Source organism: Amblyraja radiata, chromosome 12, assembly GCF_010909765.2.
Source record: "Amblyraja radiata isolate CabotCenter1 chromosome 12, sAmbRad1.1.pri, whole genome shotgun sequence".
Taxonomy (NCBI): Eukaryota; Metazoa; Chordata; class Chondrichthyes; order Rajiformes; family Rajidae; genus Amblyraja; species Amblyraja radiata.
The window spans coordinates 4,466,969-4,491,331 of NC_045967.1; the positions used below are offsets into that span (position 1 = coordinate 4,466,969).

A 24,363-nucleotide genomic window follows, 5' to 3' on the forward strand; every position below is an offset into this window, starting at 1 on the left:
GTATGAAGTCATTTATTTCATGAAATATTTATCTTTTGGGGGTTATTTTACTGGATGTGTGTTAGAAAAATTCTAAGCTTCTGTTATGTAAACTACCAGCAGAAAGCTTGGGAATTACTAACCGACCTCCTGGACCCCCCGCCAATACTTCCTACTTTTTTTCTGGAGGTCAATATCAGGCCTGTAGCAGTTTCAGGCCAGGGTTCTTCTTCAATAGGAAGGAACTGCAGATGCAGTTGTCTTTGCAAATCGCCAAATGATTCCAGGAACGCCGAGGTGAGAGAGGGAGTGAGATGAGAGGGAGACAGAGATGCGGAGTGGGAGAGAGAGAGAGAGAGATTGCAGCCTTTTCTGGACAAATGCAAGAAAGCAGTTATGACATATAATACACAATAAACTGTATTACAAATACACAATAAACAAGTTATGCATTCTTGCACTCTTACGTATGACCGAAAATTTCAGCAAAATGGCGCCGCGTAAAAATGCTGATTTCCTCAGCAAAATACTGATTTTCAGGTTTTAGAATATTGAAATGCTCTGACAAAACTTGGCAGCTCCGAATATATTGCGATATCGGCACACTACTAAAAAAATTAACCCCTTAAATTCCAGGCGCTAAGGTGGGCCCCTGGACCCCACCCTGGTGCTTGCAACCCGTGCACTCAAAGTAACATTTTCAAATGTTGGCAGGTATGCATTACCTATTTTAGAAATATTAAGGTAATTGTCCTATGGGCTATAAATAAAATAGTGTATTTAATCCAGGAAATCCTTTGTCAAGTTCTGTCCTTTTTTGTATTCTTGATGAAAAGGTGGTGCACATTTATTTTGTTTCTGGTTATTTTGTAGTTCATGTCAAAACATAGTTAAATGAGCAGATGATACTTGAAATTGTTAACTTTTTAAGAGCAAGGTTAATATTAGCTGCAAATTTGAATATTATTGCAGGAATTGTACCTTGGTAATGTTTGGGGATTAATTAATGATTTGTGGGCATTGCTGTCAAGATTATCCTTTATTCTCCATCCCTAATTGTCATTGAGAGGAAACACTATAGTCCATAGAGTAAGGATACTTCCACAAGAGAGAGATTCCATGATTTTGGAAGAAAACGTATAACAGGATGTTATTTGACTTGAAGAATGAATTGCAGGTGATATTCCCATTATAACTTTTGCCCTTGGGTTTAGTTTAGAGATACAGCGCGGAAGCAGGCCCTTCAGCCCACCGCGCCGACCAGTGATACCTGCCCACTAATGCTATCTTACACACACTAGGGACACAGTCTGTTCGATTTGGCAGTAACACTCCTTCCTCAATACCGTCAGTAGGGGAGCATCTTGGAGCTGCTACATTCAAAGGCTACACTACAAACTCCAAATAAGCACCAAACTACATAGACTTGTTCTCTCTGGGACATATGACAGAGCACTCTTGATTCTTTAATGCCAGATTCACTTAAATGCTACTTTGAAGTAAAGTGATTTTTTTCAAGAAATGGCTTTAGTTTGCACTAGGAAATCTGAAACCAAGTAGTAGTAGTAGTAGCAAAGTGCAACTGGGATTTTTGTGAGCAGGCTGTGGTGAGAAAATTGTATTTATGTGGTTGTCCACTTTCCTACAGATTGAAAGTGTGCGATCAGGGTGATAATTTGATTTGTTCTGTTTTGTATGGGCAGGATATAACCAGGTTTTCCTCTCTATGGGGTGAGTGGATGTTGTGACTGTGCTGGTATAATTTGGCCAGTTACAACCATAAAGTAGGTAGATCAATTATGTATATTTATGGTTAAGAAAGAACTGCAGATGCTGATAAAATCGAAAGTAGACACAAAATGCTGGAGTGACTCAGCTGGTGAGGCAGCATCTATGGAGGGAAGGAATTGGCGACGTTTCGGGTCGAGACCCTTCTTCAGACTGATGTCGGGAGGGGGCGGGCAAGGAAAGAATGTAGGCGGAGACAGTAAGACTAGGGTAGGGGGAGGGGGTGGAGATAGTCTACCTATGTATATTTATGGGTTTTCTTTATCATCCAGGAATCTTGATTTCCATGTTCACTAGTTAGGCAATATTAACTTCATTGGTGCAACCGTGCTATTAAATATAACTACTGAAAATTCCTTGTTCAATAGCTTTTACTCTGACACTGACACATTCAATTGTTGAAAATTACAAAATTAATTTTCAAGGTGCATTGTGTAAAATGAAAAATATTCTCTGAATTTCAAAATTCACAGCAGATGGAAGTATTGGAAGGTTTAGCACCTGCACATTGTTCAATAACCACTAAACTGGTCCTTGAGGAAGATAAAGAGACAAAGGAATGCCTCATCCAAGTCCATCGAAATTTGGTACGAAAATTGAAACCCCATCAAGTAGATGGTAAGTAAATTTATTTGTACATAATCGTTACTTGGAAATTTGTTTTATATGAAATTCGAAGATCAGACGTTGTCAAGCTGATTTGTATTGGTTTATTATTGTCACACGCAGTGATAACAGTGAAGAGCTTTTGTTTGTGTGCTATCCAATTAAATTAGCTAATAGCGTTCATTTATGCAATCAAGCCATCCCCAAGTACAACAGGTAGAGCAACGAGAAAAAAATCACAGTTTAGAATATAGTTTTCAGCGTTGTGGCACTACAGTGCCAGAGAAAAAGTTCAGTGTTTGCATTAAGATAGATTGGTATATTGGGGGTGCACCTTAGTTTATGGGAGAGCCATTCTGAAATCTGATGAGAGGAAAAGCTGTTCCGGTGGGTGGGTTATTTCAAGCTTTTATATCTTATGCCCAACAGGAACTGGTAAATAAATTTAATGTTTTGGTGTATAAAAGTGGAGTGATTCAGAGCTTCCGTGGATTTTGAAGAAACAACAGCAAAGAGAAGCAGGAAAAGCACTGATTGGCTCTAGCCCGTGTGGGAGGAGAGTTAGAAGTGAGTCAGAGGGGGGAAACAGTTTAAGTGAGGAATTTGGTTTGTAAATTGGTAAATTAGGCAATTTATCAGTCAATAAAAGCAAGACGGCTCTTAGGGAGCGGCAGTGAGGGAGTGGCCTTGTGAGTAAAGTGTGAGTCTTTGGCTTGAGAGTCTTCGACAAGGAAAGGAGGCTGCGCATAAAGCTTGAGAGGGCGGAATGCGATGAGACAGTGAGGCTTGCAGAATGTGGGAGCCCAGGGACACGGATGGAGCCTCTCGCTGCTACAACTGTGGCAAGTGCGGGTTTAAACTAAATAGTGGGGGGGAGGGATTGACAAATTGGGAGTATAAAGATGGAGTTGAAGGGGAAGTGGCTACAGGATAAATTAAAAAAGATTCTTGGATTAATGGGAAGGAAAGCTCGAGAAGGGACAACAGAGTAAGGTCAGGGCCAATTGCGAGGGGGGACGTGAATACGGAGGTCAAAGTGCTGTATATGAATGCGCGAAGTATAAGGAATAAAGTGGACGAGCTTGAAGCTCAGTTAGAAACTGGCAAGTATGATGTTGTGGGAATTACTGAGACATGGCTGCAAGAGGGCCAGGGCTGGGAACTGAATATTCAAGGGTATACCTCCTATCGAAAAGACAGGCAGGTGGCCACGGGGTGTGGTTGCTCTGTTGGTGAGAAATGAAATTCAGTCCCTTGCAAGGGGTGACATTGAAACAGGAGATGTGGAGTCAGTATGGATAGAACTAAGGAATTGTACGGGTAAAATACCCCAATGGGACTAATCTACAGGTCCCCAAACAGCAGCCTGGACATAGGGCTCAAGTTGAAACAGGTTAAAATTGGCATGTAGCAAAAGTAATGCTGTCGTTGTTATGGGAGATTTCAACATGCAGGTAGACTGGAAAAATCAGGTTGGTACTGGACCCCAAGAAAGGGACTTTGTAGTGCCTTTGTGATGGTTTCTTAGAACAGCTTGTAGTGGAGCCTACCAGGGAAAAGGCAATTCTGGATTTAGTGTTATGTAATGAACCGGATTTAATAAAGGACCTCGAGCCATTAGGAGGTAGTGGCCATAACATAGTCAGGTTTAATCTACAATTGGAGAGGGAGAAGGGTAGATCGGAGGTGTCAGTGTTACAGTTGAATAAAGAGGACTATGGGGTCATGAGAGAGGAGCTGGCCAAAGTTGACTGAAAAGATACATTAGCAGGGATGACAGTGGAACAAAAATGGCAGGTATTTCTAGGAATAATACAGAAGGTGCAGAATCAGCTCATTCCTAAGAAGAAGAAAGATTTGAAGGGGAGAAAGGGGCGACCATGGCTGACAAGGGACGTCGGGGACAGTATAAAAATGAAAGCAAAGAAGTACAACGTAGCAAAGATGAGCGGGAAGCAAGAGGATTGGGTAATGTTTAAAGAAAAACAGAAGATAACCAAAAAGACAATACGGGGAGAAAAGATGGGGTACGAAGGTAAGCTAGCCAAGAGTATAAAGCAGGATAGTAAAAGCTTCTTTAGGTATGTGAAGAGGAAAAAATTAGTTAAGACCAAAGTTGGACCCTTGAAGACCAAAAAAGGTGAATTTATTATGGGGAACAAGGAAATGGCAGATGAGTTGAACAGGTACTTTGGATCTGTCTTCACTGAGAACACAAACAACCTTCCTGATACAGTAGTGGCCAGAGGATCTGGGGTGACTGAGGAACTGAAGGAAATCCACATTAGGCAGGAAATGGTGTTGGATAGACTGATGGGACTGAAGGCTGATAAATCCCCAGGGCCTGATGCTCTGCATCCCAGGGTACTTAAGGAAGTGGCTCTAGAAATCGTGGATGCATTGGTGATAATTTTCCAATGTTCTATAGACTCGGGATCAGTTCCTGTGGATTGGAGGGTAGCTAATGTTATCCCACTGTTTAAGAAAGGCGGGAGAGAGAAAACGAGGAATTATAAACCAGTTAGCCTGACATCGGTGGTGGGGAAGATGCTGGAGTCAATTATAAAAGATGAAATAGCCGAACATTTGAATAGCAGTAACAGGATCGATCCGAGTCAGCATGGATATGAATGGGAAATCATGGAATTTCTGGAATTCTGGAATTTTTTGAAGATGTAACTAGGAAAATGGACAAGGGGGAGCCAGTGGATGTAGTGTACCTGGACTTTCAGAAAGCATTTGAAAAGGTCCCACATAGGAGATTAGTGGGCAAAATTAGGGCATATGGTATTGGGGGTAGAGTGCTGACATGGATAGAGAAGTGGTTGGCAGTCAGGAAATAAAGAGTAAGGATTAACGGGTCCCTTTCAGAATGGCAGACAGTGACTAGTGGGGTACTGCAAGACTCGGTGCTGGGACCACAGCTATTTATAATATGCATCAATTATTTGGATGAAGGGATTCAAAGTAACATTAGCAAATTTGCAGATGACACAAAGCTGGGTGGCAGTGTGAACTGTGAGGAGGATGCTATGGGAATGCAGGATAACTTGGACAGGTTGGGGGAGTGGGCAGATTAGATTAGATTAAATTAGATTATTTAATGACCACACAGTCAAACTGGTGGAATTCAGGTTCAGTACAGGATGTTACAAGGTAGGCTGATTCCCGTCAGACATAACATAAAACACAACATCATACAATATACAGTACATGCATGGGGAGGATATGTGCTGTTGTCATAGTGTGTTCAGAATTCGGATTGCGTGTGGGTAAGAACTGTTTTTAAATCGAGATGTCTTGGCGGGCAGTGAGCTGTAGCGCCTTCCTGATGGCAGCAGGTGGAAGATGTGGTGAGCTGGGTGGGAGGGGTCAGAGATGATTTTCTTCACCCTTGACACGAACCGTTTGTGATGGAGTGATTCTATTGATGGAAGGGGAGTGCTGATGATTTTGGATGCTTTGTTAACTATGCGCTGTAATTTATTACGGGAGTGAGTGTCTAAACTGCTGAACCAGATTGTAATTGATGAAGTGAGCATGCTTTGGATGATGGCTGTGTAGAATCGGATTAGGAGGTGTTTCCTTACTCTAAACTTCTTGAGCTGGCGGAGGAAGAGGAGTCTTTGGTTGGCTTTTTTGTAGATGTGATTTGAATTGAATTGAATTGATGCATGACAGATGAAGTTTAATGCGGATATTTGTGAGGTTATCCAATTTGGTAGCAAAAACAGGAAGGTAGATTACTATCTAAATGGCGTCAAGTTGGGAAAAGGCGAAGTACAACGGGATCTGGGGGTCCTTGTTCATCAGTCTATGAAAGTAAGCATGCAGGTACAGAATGGCATGTTGGCCTTTATACAAAGAGGAATCGAATATAGGAGCAAACAGGTCCTTCTGCAGTTGTACAGAGCCCCAGTGAGACCACACCTGGAGTATTGTGTGCAGTTTTGGACCCCTAATTTGAGGAAGGACATTCTTGCTATTGAGAGAGTGCAGCGTAGGTTTACAAGGTTAATTCCCGGGATGGCAGGACTGTCATATGCTGAGAGAATGGAGCAGCTGGGCTTGTACACTCTTTGTTTAGAAGGATGAGAGGGAATCTTATTGAAACATATAAGATTGTTATGGGCTTGGACACGCTAGAGGCAGGAAACATGTTCCCGATGTTGGGGGAGTCCAGAACCAGGGGCCACCGTTTAAGAATAAGAGTAAGCCATTTAGAACGGAGACGAGGAAACATTTTTTCTCACAGAGAGTGGTGAGTCTGTGGAATTCTCTGCTTCAGAGGGCGGTGGGGGCCAGTTCTCTGGATGCTTTCAAGAGAGAACTAGATAGGGCTCTTAAAATAGCGGAGTCAGGGGATAAGGGGAGAAGGCAGGAACGGGGTACTGATTGGGGATGATCAGCCATGATCACATTGAATGGCTCGAAGGGCCGAATGGCCTACTCCTGCACCTATTGTCTATTGATTAGATTCTGATGTGTATATATTTCCTATATGTTAACTATGTTTGTACGTATGTCCAATACTTGATCTTGAGAATGTCGTGGTATCTTCTGAATGGAAGAAGCAGCTGTGGTGTCGTTTCCTATAATAGTTGTGCTTGTTGGGAGTAGTGAGCGCTCAGATCCAGATGTTGCATACGTATGACTTGCAACAGTCGGTGACTGCTTAACAGTGACAAACTTGCTTTGACTTTTAGGTGATGCAGGAAAATGTGTAATTGTCATTGGAGAAGGCCACCTATTTAAAATAAAATAAAAAGGGTCTGAAGAAGGGTTTCGAAACCTCCTTCTTTCATCTCCGCAACATCGCCAAACTCAGACCCTCTCTCACTCCGCCTGCTGCTGAAAGACTCATCCATGCCTTCATCTCCTCCCGACTGGACTATTGCAACTCACTTCTCCTTGGCATCAGCTCCACCTACATCAACCGACTCCAACTGGTCCAGAACGCAGCCGCCCGACTCATCACCCACACCAAATCCTGGCATCACATCACTCCAGTCCTCAAAAAACTTCACTGGCTTCCCATCTCCCACCGGATCACCTACAAAATCCTGGTCCTCACCTACAAAGCCCTCCACCATCTGGCCCCCACATATCTCATTGACCTCCTCTCCCCCTACCAACCCTCACGGTCCCTCAGATCCACATCAGCCGGTCTCCTCTCCATCCACAAGTCCAACCTCCGCAGTTTTGGGGACAGAGCCTTCTCCAGGGCAGCTCCCAGGCTCTGGAACTCCCTCCCCCAACTGATCCGCAATTCCGTGTCCCTCCCCATCTTCCAGCCCCGCCTCAAGACCCATCTCTTCACCTCTGCCTATCCTTAGCCCCACGTCCCCGTCCCTTTTCATCTGTGCATTAATTGCCTCATGCTGTGTTTTGTATTGAATTCTGTCTTTACTTTGTGTACTAGTCATGTCTCTACTATTTATTTCATTCCCCTTACATGTTTTTCCTATACATGCTCAATTTTTGTAAGGTGTCCTTGAGACTCTTGAAAGGCGCCCATAAATAAAATGTATTATTATTATTATTATTTCCTTCGCTCCATAGATGCTGCTGCACCCGCTGAGTTTCTCCAGCATTTTTGTGTACCACCTATTTGAACTGCTTGGTAGAGTTTCAATATGCTTCATTCGTACCATTCATAACAAGCGGAATGAGTTTAAACTTAGAGCCTGTTCCAAAGCACTTGTGATTTGATATAATTGACTCTTGCAACTGAGTGCCTTGGGTTGTCCAGTATTGCTCTCGACATCTCTTTGAAAAGCATTATAATTCTGAGTATGGATCCTTCCTATTTTATGGCTGCAGTGGGGATGTGACTAACTGCACGATATTTTCTAAAATGCTATATTGACGTGATATTGAAAGGTCGGAAGGCCCTTCGGTAGTATAGCATATATGGTTAAAGAAGATATTTGGGCAAACTGGGTCACAGAATATCACCATCAAATAAAATAAAAGAAAATTCCAAAATGTTTTATGTACAGTGCATTCAGAAGTATTCAGGTCCCTTCACCTTTTCCACATTTTGTTTCGTTAATTAAATTCCTTTTTGTTTTTATCATCAATCTATGCACAATACCCCATAATAAAAAAGCGAAAACATGTGTTTAGAAATTTTTGCAAAGAAATTAAAAAGAAATAACTGAAATATCACATTTACATAAGTATTCGGACCCTTTACTTAGTCCTTTGTTGAGGTACCTTTGGCAGGGTTCGATCGGGTCCAGGTCCGGGATCTGACTGGGCCACTCAAGGACATTCACAGACTTGTCACAAAGCCACTCCTGTGTTGTCTTGGCTGTGTGCTTAGGGTCATTGACCTGTTGGAATGTGAACCTCCGCCCCAGCCTGAGGTGCAGAAAGCTCTAGAGCAGATTTTCATCAAGAATATCTCTACTTTGCTCCGTTCATCTTTCCCTCCATCCTGACTAGTCTCCCAGTTCCTGCCGCTGAAAAACATCCCCACAGCATGATGCTGCCACCACCATGCTTCGCCATAGGTATGGTATGGGCCAGGTGATGAGCGGTGCCTGGTTTCCTCCAGATATGACGCTTGGCATTCTGGCCAAAGAGTTCAATCTTGGTTTCATCAGACCAGAGAATCTTGTTTCTCATGGTCTGAGAGTCCTTTGGATGCCTTTTGGCAAACTCCAAGCGGGCTGTCATGTGCCTTTTACTGAGTTGTCGCTTCCGTCTGGCCACTCTACCATAACGGCCTGATTGTTGGAGTGCTGCAGATATAGTTGTCCTTCTGGAAGGTTCTCCCAATTCCACAGAGGAACTCTGGAGCTCTCAGATTGACCATCGGGTTCTTGGTCACCTCCCTGACCAAGGCCCTTCTCCCCGATTGCTCAGTTTGGCCAGAAGACCAGCTCTATGAAGAGTCCTGGTGGTTCCCCAGTTCTTCCATTTAAGAATGACGGAGGCCACTGTGCTCTTTGGGACCTGCAATGCTGCAGAAATTGTTTTATACCCTTCCCTAGACCTATGTCTCAACATAATCTTGTCTTGACATCTATGGACAATTCCTTCGTCTTCATGGCTTGGTTTTTGCTTTGACATGCACTGTCAACTGTGGGACCTTATATAGACAAGTGTGTGCCTTTCCAAATCATGTCCAATCAATTTAATTTATCAATGGTGGACTCCAATCAAGTTGTAGAAACATCTCAAGGATATTTAATGGAAACAGGATGAACCTAAACTCAATTTTGAGTGTCATAGCAAAGAGTCAAATTACTTATGTAAATGTGATATTTCAGCTATTTCTTTTTAATTACTTTGCAAACATTTCTAAACACCTGTTTTTGTTTCTTCATTCTGGGGTATCAAAGGTATTTTATTAGTCACATTCACATACACCCAGGTGTAGTGAAGTGAAATGCTTTTTGCCATTTTGCAGCACACAAAAAAAGAATACAGACATAACACCAATAAGAGTCTTAAACACAAAGAACATCCCCCCACAATGGCTCCCACCATGATGGAAGGCACAAAGTCCAGTCCCCAACCCCAGTTCACCCATAGTCGGGCCCATTGAGGCCTCCACAGTTGCCTCTACGGAGGTCCGATGTTCCAGGCCGTTCTCGCCGGGTGATGTTGCTCCGGCGACGGGAGAGTCCTCCCAGCGGCTTGATAACCCTGGAACGGCCGCTTCCGCACTGGAGGCTGCGGCTTCCGAAGCCAACAAGGCCAAGCCGGTTGGAGCTCCACAACTGGCAATCTCATCTAGAGATCCCAGGCTCCCGGTGTAAAGTTCAGCGCTGCAGCTGATCGCTCCACAGTCCCGCAGCTCCGCGATGTTTTACCTGGCGGTCTCAGCTCCAGCGCGGCGACCCGGGCAAGGCATCGACCGCTCCAGCGCTGTGCCGCCGCTGAAACCGAGGTTCTGGGCTGTCCCCGACAGGAAACGCCGCTCCAGGCCCGCTGGTAGGCCGCGAGGACGGGTCGAAGCTGCAGCCCGGAGAAAAGCCGCCTCTCCGACCAGGTAGGGACACTGAAAGGTAGTTTCCCCCTTCCCCCCTCACCCCCCACATAAAAAAGTCTAGACCTCCAAACAAAACACTTAACTAACTAAAATAAAAAATAAAAAGATGAAGAGACAGACAGCTGCTGGCTGGGCAGCCATGCACAGGACAGCACCCCCATTGTGTGTAGATTGATGCTTTAAAGAAAATGAATTCAATTCATTTTAAAATAAGGGTGTAACGTAACAAAATGTGGGAAAAGTGAAGGGGGTAGGCAGTCAGTCGGCTTTTAAAAATATCTTAAATCGCGCATGCACAGATTATTCTCTCCGTAAACTGTCAGTCGACTTTTATAAAGCCTTCAAAAGCCAAATCTCTAAATAAAGTACCGTATTTCCCGGCAATGAAGACGCACCCCGATTTTGATTTGCTACATTTTGAACGAAGGCTGGTGAGACATAGAATTTCTCACGCTCAAAAAAATAAAAATAAAGAAAGCAATTTGCCCGAGGCTTCCAAATCTCCTTCATTCTGAATTACTGAATGGGTGACCAATTGGGGGGAAGAGTTCCTTTCACAGTGTGTGGGGAGTGTGGCCAGGGGTAAAGTTGTGGGGAGGGCAGGAGCGTTGAGAAGGAGGTGGTCGGGGATCATGCTAGTGGCCGGGGAGGGAAGCAGCTCGGGTGGCTGCGTGCAGCCGCCGGGACCGGACAGCGGGACTGGCCGCCACTTCAGCACCTTCTGCCAGCCCGCTCACCTCTGGCAGTGCTCTCCATCTGAACATCTCTCCCCTGCCGCTCGCCAGCTACGCTCATATCAGCCGCTTCCCGAAATTCCTTAAATTCCGACAGCCGAGTAGCCTCAATTGGTCCATTGATCACCCTGTCGGAATTTATGGATTTGCGGGAAGCGGCTGACATGAGTGAGGCCGGCGAGCGGCAGGAGAGAGGTTTTCAGACGGAGAGCAATGCCAGAGGTGAGCGGGGGCCGGCAGAAGGAGCTGTGGCTGTCCGCTCCCGGTGGCCGCTCGCAGCCACCCGAGCTACTTCTCGCCCCCGGACACAATGCGGTGGATCCGTGCCCGGAGCGTCGTGGCAAGTGAGTTGCTGGCATGATACCCGTCCCCCTCCTTCTCAACGCTCCTGCCCTCCCCGCATCTTTATCCCTGGCCACACTGCCCACACACTGTGAAAGGAGCTCTCCCACCCCCAGTGGCGCTGTCCTTTTACAGCTGCTTCCCATCAGCTGCCTGCAATGATGGATAGACTTGGCTATCCCTCAGTGCAGCAACATCGTTCTTGATGTTGCTGTACTGAGAGATAGCCAATTCTATCTTTCTTGGCTAACAACCTTCCAACTTCGGCTTCCAAGACACATGTAAATTTTCGTGCCTTATTTTTGGATAAAAAATAGCGACTTCATTGCCGGGAAATACGGTATTTAAAAACATATAGCACCAAGAAGTTTACTACCTCATTATTGGTTACCGAACTCCATTCTTCTCTCTTTGTTTCTTAAGATAATGGCAATCCATGGTTGGAAAAACCCGCCAAGAAACCTGCACTGCGCATGCGCAGTACTGCAAAGGCAGAATTTCAGCTGCCTTCAGCTCTCCCTGTCATTGACGACTTGAAGCATCGTCGACGGCACGTCAGCTGCACAGACGTTCGCGTGTTGTATGAACTGCGGATGAAAGACACGGAGAATTATGCCTACCTAAGAGATCGATCTCTTATGTAGGCATAATTCTCCCATGCCTTTACTATTTATATTTAATAATTACCATTTTATAATTTTAGTCAGGGTAGGCCTACTTTGCCTACCCTGACGGCACGTGCCTGGTCTCAATATTTTCTGAATGCACTGTATATTGAAAGCAGAAGGGTAATCAAGGAAAAGTGGGGTTTATTAGAGTTCATGAAGGCAATCTGCAAGTAGAGCTAAAGTATATGATGATCTTAAAATGAATACTTTTTCACTATGGAGAGTGATATTATAGTTGGAAATTTCATTTGGGAAGATAAATTTTGAGTGCATGTTAAAATTAAAAACAAAAGACGGGTCGAAATTAGCGGTTGCCCGGGTGCCACTGACCACTCAAAGCGCCGCCGGGCAACCTAAACACCGAGTAATTTTGCCCGGCCTGGCAACCAGATACTGGTTTGTACCGAAGATAGACACAAAAAACTGGAATAACTCCGCGGGTCAGGCAGCATCTCTGGAGAAAAGGAACGCGACGTTTTGTGTCAGCGGCGACGGCTGTATTGCGTGGGAAAGATACTAGATGCGTGGTGACGAAGGGTCGGAGCGAATGACGGGCCCCGCATAGCGGCAGCAGCGGCCGCGACAGCGGCTCCAAGTCCTCCTCCCGCACCCCGCCCGCCCTGATAAGGGCTGCTGCTTGCAAACCTGCTAACGCCGCTTTAAAAAAAACCCTCCCGCACGCCGAGGCCGAGAGGAAGGAGAGAGGGGGAGGCCTCGGCGTGCGGGAGGGTTTGTTTTAAAAGCGGTTATCGCCGTTAGCGGGTTTGCAAGCAGTGGCCGCTATCAGGGCGGGCGGGGTGCGGGAGGAGATGGAGCCGCTGTGCGGGGCTCGTCATTCCTCCGACACTTCTGAAGCAGCTGCACCATAGATCCTATAGCTATAGGATCTTTGAGCTGCACCGCTCGGCCCCGCACCTTGCTGTTGGCTGGCGGAGGAGGGAGGTGGTGGCAAGGAAATCCCATCGGCCAAGACAGCGGGGCAATGTTGTCCGAGGAGCGCTGACCCTCCTTCCCCCCCCCCTCGCCCCCTCTCTCTCTCTCTCTCTCTCTCTCTCTCTCTCTCTCTCTCTCTCTCTCTCTCTCTCTCTCTCTCTCGCTCTCGCTCTCGCTCTCGCTCTCGCTCTCCCCCTCCCTCCCCTCCCCCCCTTATCCTGGGACCCCTCCTCTACATCCCGCACTGATCCCCATTCCCGCCTCTATTCAGTCCTCACTGACATCCCCTGTGCTCCCCTCCCCATCTCCCCCCCCCCCCGCCCATTCATCCTGCGCTGATCTCCCCCCCCCCTTCCCATCCATCCTGTACTGGTCCTCCCATTCAAGAAGAATGGGGGGAACAGTCTGAAGAAGGGTCTCGACCCGAAACGTTGCCTATTTCCTTCGCTCCATAGATGCTGCCTCACCCGCTGAGTTTCTCCAGCACTTTTGTCTACCCCCATCCATCCCGTACTGAACCCCCCCCGGTCAACACCACTGACATCCCCCGTGCTCTCCCCTCACAATTTTACTTACTCCAACCAACACGGACTAATTCACCTGCCTCAATCCATCCATTCTGCATCGACTGCCTTCTAACCCCCCCCCCCCCCCCCCCCCCCCCCCGCCATCTATTCACCCCGCACTGATTCACACACACACCCCCCTCCCTGACCCTATTGTCCTGGAAATGTCTTAAGGGCGAACATTGACTATGTTTGATAATGGAATGCAATCAAATGTGTTTTAATTCCCAATGTTATTATTTGTTTTAATCCATAAAGATGGATTAATTAAATTGTGAACACGTGAAACATTAAAACCGCGGTGTTCGATTGTCACTGCTACCGTTGACAAGTTATTACAGAATTCATTTTAACGGCAAATCAATGCTCTTAATATGGAGTATCAGTACTGTAGTTATTTAATAAGCAACATTCACAACTATACATGTGCATATATGTTACCATGGTCCAGGATTTATTGACACAGGTTGATCATACGATGAATAATCCAACCACATTTTTGTTTGGAAGTGGAAAGAACTAATAGTAATTGCATTCATTGCAATGTGTAAAAAGAGTTGAGATACTGTCTTATAATTTTGCTGCATGTCATTGTGGGATATATCATGTCTTGATTGGTGAATGTTTAGTTTGTGACTTTATTTGAAGCAGAAATAATATGTGAATGCTTCATTGAGTATAATTCCGACTGATAACTACGCACTTCGTCCGAGCACATTATCACACGCGTCATGCAAGCCATCGTAAATGACCACCTAAACTGTCATTTGGCAACCTAAAAAGCTGCCAAGGTTGCCCGGCTGGAAACAGGGAAAAAAGGTTAAGCGAGAGCCCTGAATGAGGTGTTGGATGTTCTAGTGGCTCTAAAGGTGGATGATTGATAGAGACAGAAATTAAGTACCCGAAGCCTTCGGATCATTCCTATGATATTGGTTTGGCTTGTTTTTAGTTTTCTCCACCTCTGGGAGTGGGACGTGCACTGCTACATTCATTTGACTTTTCTCTGTCTCTTAACTACCCCTGTTCATTTAATTGATAAAATGGCAGAGCCAGTATAAGTTGTAGAAATATGAAGGCTGTATCAGTTTGTATAGATTTTTATAATTAAAATTGCATTTTTATGCAGGTGTGCAGTTCATGTGGGATTGTTGCTGTGAGTCGATGAGCAAAACCGTGAAAGAGACAGGCTCAGGCTGCATATTGGCACATTGCATGGGACTTGGAAAGACACTGCAGGTAAGCAGAGTGTGCAAAGATAAAACTGTAATTGAGGAGGCCACTTGGTTGTTTGCCAGATTTCAGATTTTTTTTAATTTTTAACAATGACATTCAAATGCAATCCAGATCTACAATTAAGCTATGGGTCAATGGCAACTTGACGTTCTTTAAATCTGTCTTTTACAAAAGGCTCGTAAAAACTTCTCCAATTTTCGGTAGCCCTTGCTGTCTCCTCCCCTTCTCAGCTCTCCCTTAGCCTCTGGCTCCTCCTCTTCCTTTCTTCTTACCCACCCCACCCTACATCAGTCTGAAGAAGGGTTTAGGCCCGAAACGTTGCCTATTTCCTTCGCTCCATAGATGCTGCCTCACCCGCTGAGTCTCTCCACAACTTTTGTCTACCTTTGTAACAGCTGAACCTTGCAGACAAATTGAGTCTGCTTAATACATAGTGTTTTTGAATGTTGTAATTATGCACTGAAATAGAGTGCATTCAGTTATTCCAGTATTGCAATCACTGTATGATGCTTAACTCAATTGATGATGAATATGAACTCATAAAATAAAATGCTGGGAAAACTCAGCAGGTCAGGCGTGAAGAGAGAAACGGTTAATGTTTTGGTTAACGTTAACAGTTAATGTCCTCATTCTTCAGGGAACGGGGGTTCCCCTCTACTACTATAGATGAGGCTCTCACCGGGGTCTCTTCTATATCCTGTAACACTGCTCTCACTCCCCATCCCCCCCCCCTCCACTCGTAACAAGGGCAGAGTCCCCCTTGTCCTCACCTTCCACCCTACCAGCCGTCACATACAACAAATATTCCTCTGACATTTTCGCCACCTCCAACGGGATCCCACCACTGGCCACATCTTCCCATCTCCTCTGTCTGCTTTCCGCAGAGACCGCTCCCTCCGTAACTCCGTGGTCAATTCGTCCCTTCCCACCCAAACCACCCCCTCTCCTGGCACTTTCCCTTGCAACCGCAGGAAATGCTACACTTGTCGCTTTACCTCCCCCCTTGACTCCATTCAAGGACCCATGCGGTCTTTCCAGGTACGGCAGAGGTTCATCCTCACCTCCTCCAACCTCATCTATTGCATCCGTTGCTCTAGGTGTCAGCTGCTCTACATCGGTGAGATCAAGCGTAGGCTTGGCGATCGCTTCGCCCAACATCTCCACTCGGTTCGCAATAACCAACCTGATCTCCCGGTGGCTCAGCACTTCAACTCCCCCTCCCATTCCGAATCTGACCTTTGGGCCTGGGCCTCCTCCATGGCCAGAGTGAGGCCCACTGTAAATTGGAGGAGCAGCACCTCATATTTCGCTTGGGCAGTTTGCAGCCCAGCAGTATGAACATTGGCTTCTCCAATTTCAGGTAGTCCCTGCTTTCTCCTCCCCTTCTCAGCTCTCCCTCAGCCCACGGAGTCTCCGCCTCTTCCTTTCTTCTTCCCGCCCCGACCCACCCTCACATCAGTCTGAAGAAAGGTCTTTACCTGAAACGTTGCCTATTTCCTTCGCTCCATAGATGCTGCCTCGCCCACTGAGTTTCTCCAGCATTTTTGTCTACCTTCGATGTTCAATCATCTGCAGTTCCTTCTTAAACAAACGTTTTGGGTGGATGTTCTTTTCTAATTGAACTGATCTAATAACTCCGGTCGTTTCTCTGCATCTCTCTGCCTGAACTGATGAGCATTTCCAGCATTTTGTTTTTCTGTGGATTGATAGCCTTTACAGTATTTGACTTTTATTGTTCCATCAAAGTATATGTGTGGAACAGTGCTCGAGCTACTTGGTGTCGTTTTCAAGGGGGAGCAGTAAAGGACACCAACAAAATAGATCGAGTTTATTGCAAAATTATAGCAATAAATTTCATGCCCGTTATGGATTTAAATAATTAGCCAACTAATCAAAGGATTAAATACTGGGTCGCCTGAATACAATACACATGAGGCAGAAAGATACTATTAATACAAACTCAATTTTCTTTAGACGTCGTATCAGTCAAGTTTATTCAGCACAAACATGCATTCCTGTTATTTGAAAGTACTTGAAAGGAAAACTGGTTAAAATCGTTATGAATTACACCGACTTTCTAAAATGTTTTTCATGTCTTACTTACAGGTTGTGACTTTTTTGCACACCATGCTGTTGTCTGAGAAAATTGAATTCACTACTGCTTTAATTGTTTGCCCACTAAACACTGTTCTTAATTGGATCAATGAATTTTCAAAATGGCAGGAAGGACTGGACGATGATGAATGCCTAGAGGTATTTATTTACCTTTCTTTAGCTTTGAGCTTTCATTTGGTGATATTTCGTAGTTTGATTTTATTGCTTTTGATTTAAAATATAAAATTCTTTTTTGAATTAGCTTTATTTTCTATCATTCGTAATGTTCACATAACAGTAACTTGGATGCACATGAGATCACCTTTTGAAACAATTAGTATGACAACACTTGGTTTATAAATCTAAATAGTTTTTAAAATATTGCAATTGTACAGCGATTCTAATATATACCAATGTGAATCAGTTCAGTTGTCTCAACCATATGTTGTTTGTATTAGTTTCCTGTTCTCGCGTCCCTTTCCAAAATCCCCAGATTAATCACCCTCCACTTTGCTTGCCCTACTTAGCCTCTGATTGCATGTAGTTTAGCCTTGGCTTCATACTCTTCCTAACCTGCTGCAGGTACTTCATGCCTTCCACTTCTTCCAATTGGTTTTCAGTTTTCAACATTCATGCAATCAGCCAACTTGGTTGTATTACATTCTGCAGGTGGAGAATAAACATTGAGCAATTATTTCAACCCTATTATATGGTATCTTAGTTGTCTATGACAAATGTAATTCAAATTTTGATAACTGGTTTAGAAACATAGAAAATAGGTGCAGGAGGAGGCCATTCGGCCCTTCGAGCCAGCACCGCCATTCATTGTGATCATGGTTGATCGTCCCCTATCAATAACCAGTGCCTGCCTTCTCCCCATATCCCTTGACTCCACTAGCCCCTAGAGCTCTATCTAAGTCTCTCTTAAATCCATCCAGTGACTTGGCCTCCACTGCCCTCTGTGGCAGGGAATTCCATAAATTCACAACTCTCTGGGTGAAAAGTTTTTTCTCACCTCAGTCTTAAATGAACTCCCCTTTATTCTAAGACTGTGGCCCCTGGTTCTGGACTCGCCCAACATTGGGAACATTTTTCCTGCATCTAGCTTGTCCAGTCCTTTTATAATTTTATATGTTTCTATAAGATATCCCCTCATCCTTCTAAACTCCAGTGAATACAAGCCTAGTCTTTTCAATCTTTCCTCATCAGACAGTCCCGCCATCCCAGGGATCAATCTCGTGAACCTACGCCGCACTGCATCAATCACAAGGATGTCCTTCCTCAAATTAGTAGACCAAAACTGTACACAATACTCCAGAGCCCTATACAACTGCAGAAGAACCTCTTTACACCTATACTGAAATCCTCTTGTTATGAAGGCCAACATTCCATTAGCTTTCTTCACTGCCTGCTGTACCTGCACGCCAACTTTCAGTGACCCGTGTACAAGGACGCCCAGGTCTTGCTGCACCCTCCCCCTTACCTAACCTAACCCCATTGAGATAATAATCTGCCCCCTTGTTTTTGCCGCAAAAGTGGATAACCTATGATTTATCTATATTATACTGCATCTGCCCACTCACTCAACCTGTCCAGGTCACCCTGCAACCTCCTAACATCCTCTTCACAGTTCACACTGCCACCCAGCTTTGTGTCATCCGCAAACCTGCTAGTGTTGCTCCTAATTCCCTCTTCCAAATCATTAATATATATGGTAAACAGTTGCGGCCCCAACACCGAGCCTTGCGGCAGTCCACTCGCCGCTGCCTGCCATTCTGAAAAGGACCCGTTCACTCCGACTCTTTGTTTATTTGGACAGATGTGATGTTACCTTTTATACTGGGTAGAATAGAATTGGGCCTCCTGGCCCAAATAGTCTGTATTGCATTTATTCTTCACGCTAGTTTATTCTCTTTCCACCCATGTTGTGTCAGACATTCCCATCATTATCTTTTTACCTCTCATTCATTTGTTTAGTTTCTTTTTAATGCCATCTATTTCCTCTTTTGGTAGCAAATATCACGCGTCAACCACTCGGGAGCATTTTATTTTCATATCCCTGCTCCATTATTTAATAGTTACTTTGAATTTCAGGATTCTCCAATAAATGAAAACATTCTCTCTGTATCTCCCTCTCCAATCCATTCATAACTAACTTGCAATAATTTTTTCAAATGTTTTTGTAAAATAAAAACTCACAGAAATTGTATATTTGTGAGCATAATGGGGTTAATTTTTTGATTGCTTTTGGATAATTTATTTGGTGTAGTCTAAAGTAATTATGTTTATTGAAGGTCTGAAGAAGGGTTTCGACCCGAAACATCACCCATTCCTTCTCTCCAGAGATGTTGCCTGTCCCGTTGAGTTACTCCAGCATTTTGTGTCTATCTTAAGTTTACTTATTTGGTTCAGCTATTTTGCAGAAGTTTTTGTATTAACTTCAGATTATTTATTTCGCAATTTCTTTCATATTGGCAGTTCAAAGGGCTTTAACATTTATCTATTTCAGTAGATAGGGAAAGTAATTGTGTCGTGTAGATATGCTGTTGTTGGATGACCATTTTCATTGAACAGGTGAACAATTAATTATGGTGGGTAGTCTGGGGTAACAAGAATTCCTATAAACCCCCATTCATATAATTCAGATCAAAGGGATTCAGATTATTAAAGAGACAATATGTGTCTTTTTACAATACTGCACACAAAACTGACAAAGGGGGTCAAATTTATGGGGTTCATGACAAACATAGTATCTACAAAAAATATAAGAAAAGGTAGCAAATTGATGGAAAGTTTCCATAAATGGCATCAGAATACACAAATACATTTGTATATCGGTTGTCACGTGGGTCCACCAGTGACCTGGTTGGCACAGTAAGTGCACGTATTTCTTATTCCTTTCTATGTTTATGAATACCACATGGAACAATAAAATTGCAAACACCGTTTCCACTTCATTCACCTGATCATGTAGTAGAATACTGCATCCATCTGATACCGCAACGCGCTCTACACATCATACACACAAACGTACGTTGCGGTAGACACTAAGGTTTGGTGTCCCAGAAAATGAACGTTACATTATTAATGAAAAACAAACATTTTCACCAATGTGATCTAAATGGAACATTACCTTATGGATTTGAGCTATCGATGGCAGATGATTCGTCAGATTGTTTGATTTGGGCTGATTATTTTGTAAGTAAAATGTCTCCGTAACGGTCGTTGCGGAGCTTCCAGAAGTTGACACGAAGGAATGAAGTTAGCGATTTGGTCCGTACGAAAGGTAAACAAGAGTTGCCAAATTATAGATTGGCTCAGTTTCTTAGTTTTGATGACCAATTTATGTCCAAAAAATGTTCGGTAAATATATCGTAAACGGTCGTTGCGTTTTTGACACCACAATGTTTTTGAAATATTATATTGGAAAATAAGAAAAAATAATAAACTCGCCCCAAAATCGCTACTAACAGGATACCTCGTTGGGTTTTTGAAAAGCATTAGAGGTTTGGAGCCGTGGTTTAACTTACGGAGGTACCGACCCCGAAAAAGTTTGTTGTGACAATGGACAGCAAGCACAACGACCATTATGGGATCTTTACTGTTCTGTATTATCTTTATGTTACTGTATTTTTCTCCTGGCATTGATAAAGATATTTCCCTAGATGTTTGTTAAAGCGTATATATATGAGGGGCCATATGAAGTTTGTTTATGAATTAAATATTCATGACTAAATGTGGCAGCATTTTTATTGTCACATTTTTGGTGTCCAAATTGGTGGTAAAACGATGAAGATTGGTCGGTCATGAAAAAGGTTTTTTGCTTTCGGTCTTGAAGTTATCTATTTGATATGTTATTTATAAGGTTTCATACGATGGGTAGATTTTTGTTAAGAACAGTGTATTGGTGTAAAAAAAAAAGAATAATAATCTTGTTCCTCAAAATCTCTCCAGTATTATAATAAAAAGACACATATTGTTTCCTCAACCTTGCATATAATCCCAATATGTGGAGAGCAAAAATTAGCAGATGCTTGTTAAGCTTTAGATAACTGCCAAATGAAAAAGCACAATGTGTTGCAATAACTCAGCAGGTCAGGCAGCATCTCCGGAGGACATGTTTTGGGTTGGGACCCTTCCTCAGACTGATGGTAAGGAGGAGAAATCTGTTAAAGAATAGGGGCAGAGAATTAGATAGGTAACCATTTGATGTCCCCCGAGAAGATTTAGTACTATTGAGCAACAAAATTATTCAGACTATTTCACTGTTTAATTAATTTACTTTGAGTGAAGAAAAGGAGTGTTCAGGATTGCTATTAGTCAGTTATCATACAGAACTCTATGTAATCTCTACAGATATTGTCACTAATCCTTTATTCTTGCATGAAAATGAATCAACATTTATTACGTATCATTGACCCATCAATTACTTTAACTACAACTCATATAAAAATAATGCAATCTCATATATTGCTGCTGCTTGTTTGCTGCTATGACTGTAAATTTGAGTTTTGAATAATTCAGTGAACTCTTGTCTGCAATATTAAATAGTAAGATTAAACGAGCTTACCAGTTTGAAGCTTGATCTTTATTTTATGAGGAGTTACGTCGAGGGATTACGTGAAGACCCCGCCAGCACGCATGCGCAACATTCTTCAAAGCAGTGGTGTGAAATCACAGACAACAGTAGATGAAATAAACATAGTAAGATAAGAGAAACTAGAATACCAGTTGACCTTTATGATAGAGGGTGGGCGTGGAGGGCACGTAATCCCTCGACGTAACTCCTCATAAAATAAAGATCAAACTTCAAACTGGTAAGTTCTCGTTTAATCTTACTATTTTACTTCGGAGTCACGTGAGTGACTACGTGAAGATTTTAAAGATCTGTGATTTCATGCCGTGGAACGAGTCCATGCCTCACACACTGCTGTAGTTGAGCAAAGGAGGAAGTATGTTACCGTATTCAAACATGAATCAGAAATTCAAAACAATAGTGAATTTATTTTAACAAAGAATAATAATGATCCCTTCCATTCGGGATAAATCATAATACAGAACTTAAAATTGATTCTGCAAATACCGCAGGTTTGGTAATCGGCTTATTATAAAATTGCTGGAAGGTCCTCTCCCTAGACCATCCTGCTGTACCCAGGATGTGGTCCATTGGCACTTCTATTTCCCTTGCTGCAGCCCTGGTGGAATGAGATTTGAAAGTGTCAGTGTCCACCGCTGCAGCTCCCAAAACCTGTCTGAGCCACCTAGATATGGTTTACGCCGATACCATATTATGAGGCTGTTTATGGCTAATCAATAACCCCATTTCATTGCCTCTAAGATTCTTAGTGGTCTCTATACATTGTAACAGATGTGTCACAATACATAGGCGGGTATCTGTTGGGTATGCTCGGAATTCTAGTTTAAGGCCTGATGACCCTGGCCTATTTTGTTTTACCAATTCCAAGATGTGAAAATGTATCTTGTGGTTGAAATAACCATATTGTCCAGTCTTCATTTATGTAGGGACTGGACCCGTTGTGCCGAGACCAGTGCCATCAGCATGACAGTTTTTAGTGTCAGTTTCTCCAAGGACAGGGACGTTGCTGGTGACCAACCCCTGAGCAACGTAAGGACAACACTAACATCCCAAATCTGGGAATAGAAACATAGAAAATAGGTGCAGGAGTAGGCCATTCGGCCCTTCGAGCCTGCACCGCCATTCAATATGATCATGGCTGATCATCCAACTCAGTATCCTGTACCTGCCTTCTCTCCATACCCCCTGATCCCTTTAGCCACAAGGGCCACATCTAACTCCCTCTTAAATATAGCCAATGAACTGGCCTCAACTACCTTCTGTGGCAGAGAATTCCAGAGATTCACCACTCTGTGTGAAAAATGTTTTCCTCATCTCGGTCCTAAAAGATTTCCGCCTTATCCTTAAACTGTGACCCCTTGTTCTAGACTTCCCCAACATCGGGAACAATCTTCTTGCATCTAGCCTGTCCAATCCCTTAAGAATTTTGTAAGTTTCTATAAGATCCCCCCTCAATCTTCTAAATTCTAGCGAGTACAAACCGAGTCTATCCGGTCTTTCTTCATATGAAAGTTCTGACATCCCAGGAATCAGTCTGGTGAACCTTCTCTGTACCCAGGATGTGGCAAGAATGTCTTTCCTCAGATTAGGAGACCAAAACTATACGCAATACTCCAGGTGTGGTCTCACCAAGACCCTGTACAACTGCAGTAGAACCTCCCTGCTCCTATACTCAAATCCTTTTGCTATGAATGCTAACATACCATTTGCCACCTTCACTGACTGCTGCACCTGCATGCCTACTTTTAATGACTGGTGTACCATTTCACCCAGGTCTCGTTGCATCTCCCCTTTCCTAATTGGCCACCATTCAGATAATAGTCTACTTTCCTGTTTTTGCCACCAAAGTGGATAACCTCACATTTATCCACATTATACTGCATCTGCCATGCATTTGCCCACTCACCCAGCCTATCCAAGTCACCTTGCAGCCTCGTAGCATCCTCCACACAGCTAACATTTCCCCCCAGCTTCGTGTCATCCGCAAACTTGGAGATGTTGCATTCAATTCCCTCGTCCAAATCATCCCAGCACTGAGCCTTATGTACCCTACTATCACTGCCTGCCATTGTGAAAAGGACCCGTTTACTCCTACTCTTTGCTTCCTGTCTGCCAGCCAGTTCTCTATCCACATCAATACTGAACCCCCAATACCGTGTGCTTTAAGTTTGTATACTAATCTCTTATGTGGGACCTTGTCGAAAGCCTTCTGAAAGTCCAGATATAACGCATCCACTGGTTCTCCCTTATCCACTCTACTAGTTACATCCTCGAAAAATTCTATACGATTCGTCAGACATGATTTACCTTTCATAAATCCATGCTGACTTTGTCCAATGATTTCACCACTTTCCAAATGTGCTGCTATCTCATCTTTAATAACTGATTCTAGCAGTTTCCCCACTACCGACGTTAGACTAACTGGTCTGTAATTCCCCATTTTCTCTCTCCCTCCCTTTTTAAAAAGTGGGGTTACATTAGCTACCCTCCAATCCTGAGGAACTACTCCAGAATCTAAAGAGTTTTGAAAAATTATCACTAATGCATCCACTGTTTCTGGAGCTACTTCCTTAAGTACTCTGGGATGCAGCCTATCTGGCCCTGGGGATTTATCGGCCTTTAATCCATTCAATTTACCTAACACCACTTCCTGGCTAACCTGGATTTCACTCAGTTCCTCCATCTCATTTGACCCCCGGTCCCCTGCTATTTCCAGCAGATTATTTATGTCTTCCTTAGTGAAGACAGAACCAAAGTAGTTGTTCAATTGGTCTGCCATGTCCTTGTTCCCCATGATCAATTCACCTGTTTCTGACTG

General features: G+C 43.7%; 1 protein-coding gene across 8 annotated transcripts in view; it reads left to right on the forward strand.

Annotated features, from left to right (window-relative positions):
- atrx (ATRX chromatin remodeler) overlaps positions 1-24,363 on the forward strand; it is a 246,827-nt gene that overhangs the window by 116,184 nt on the left and 106,280 nt on the right. For all 8 annotated transcript variants that reach the window (XM_033030134.1, XM_033030129.1, XM_033030127.1 and 5 more), the window contains 3 exons: positions 2,241-2,385; positions 14,748-14,857; positions 16,961-17,107. In XM_033030134.1, coding sequence (XP_032886025.1) covers positions 2,241-2,385; positions 14,748-14,857; positions 16,961-17,107 — 402 coding nt within the window. The remainder of the gene's footprint in view (positions 1-2,240; positions 2,386-14,747; positions 14,858-16,960; positions 17,108-24,363) is intronic.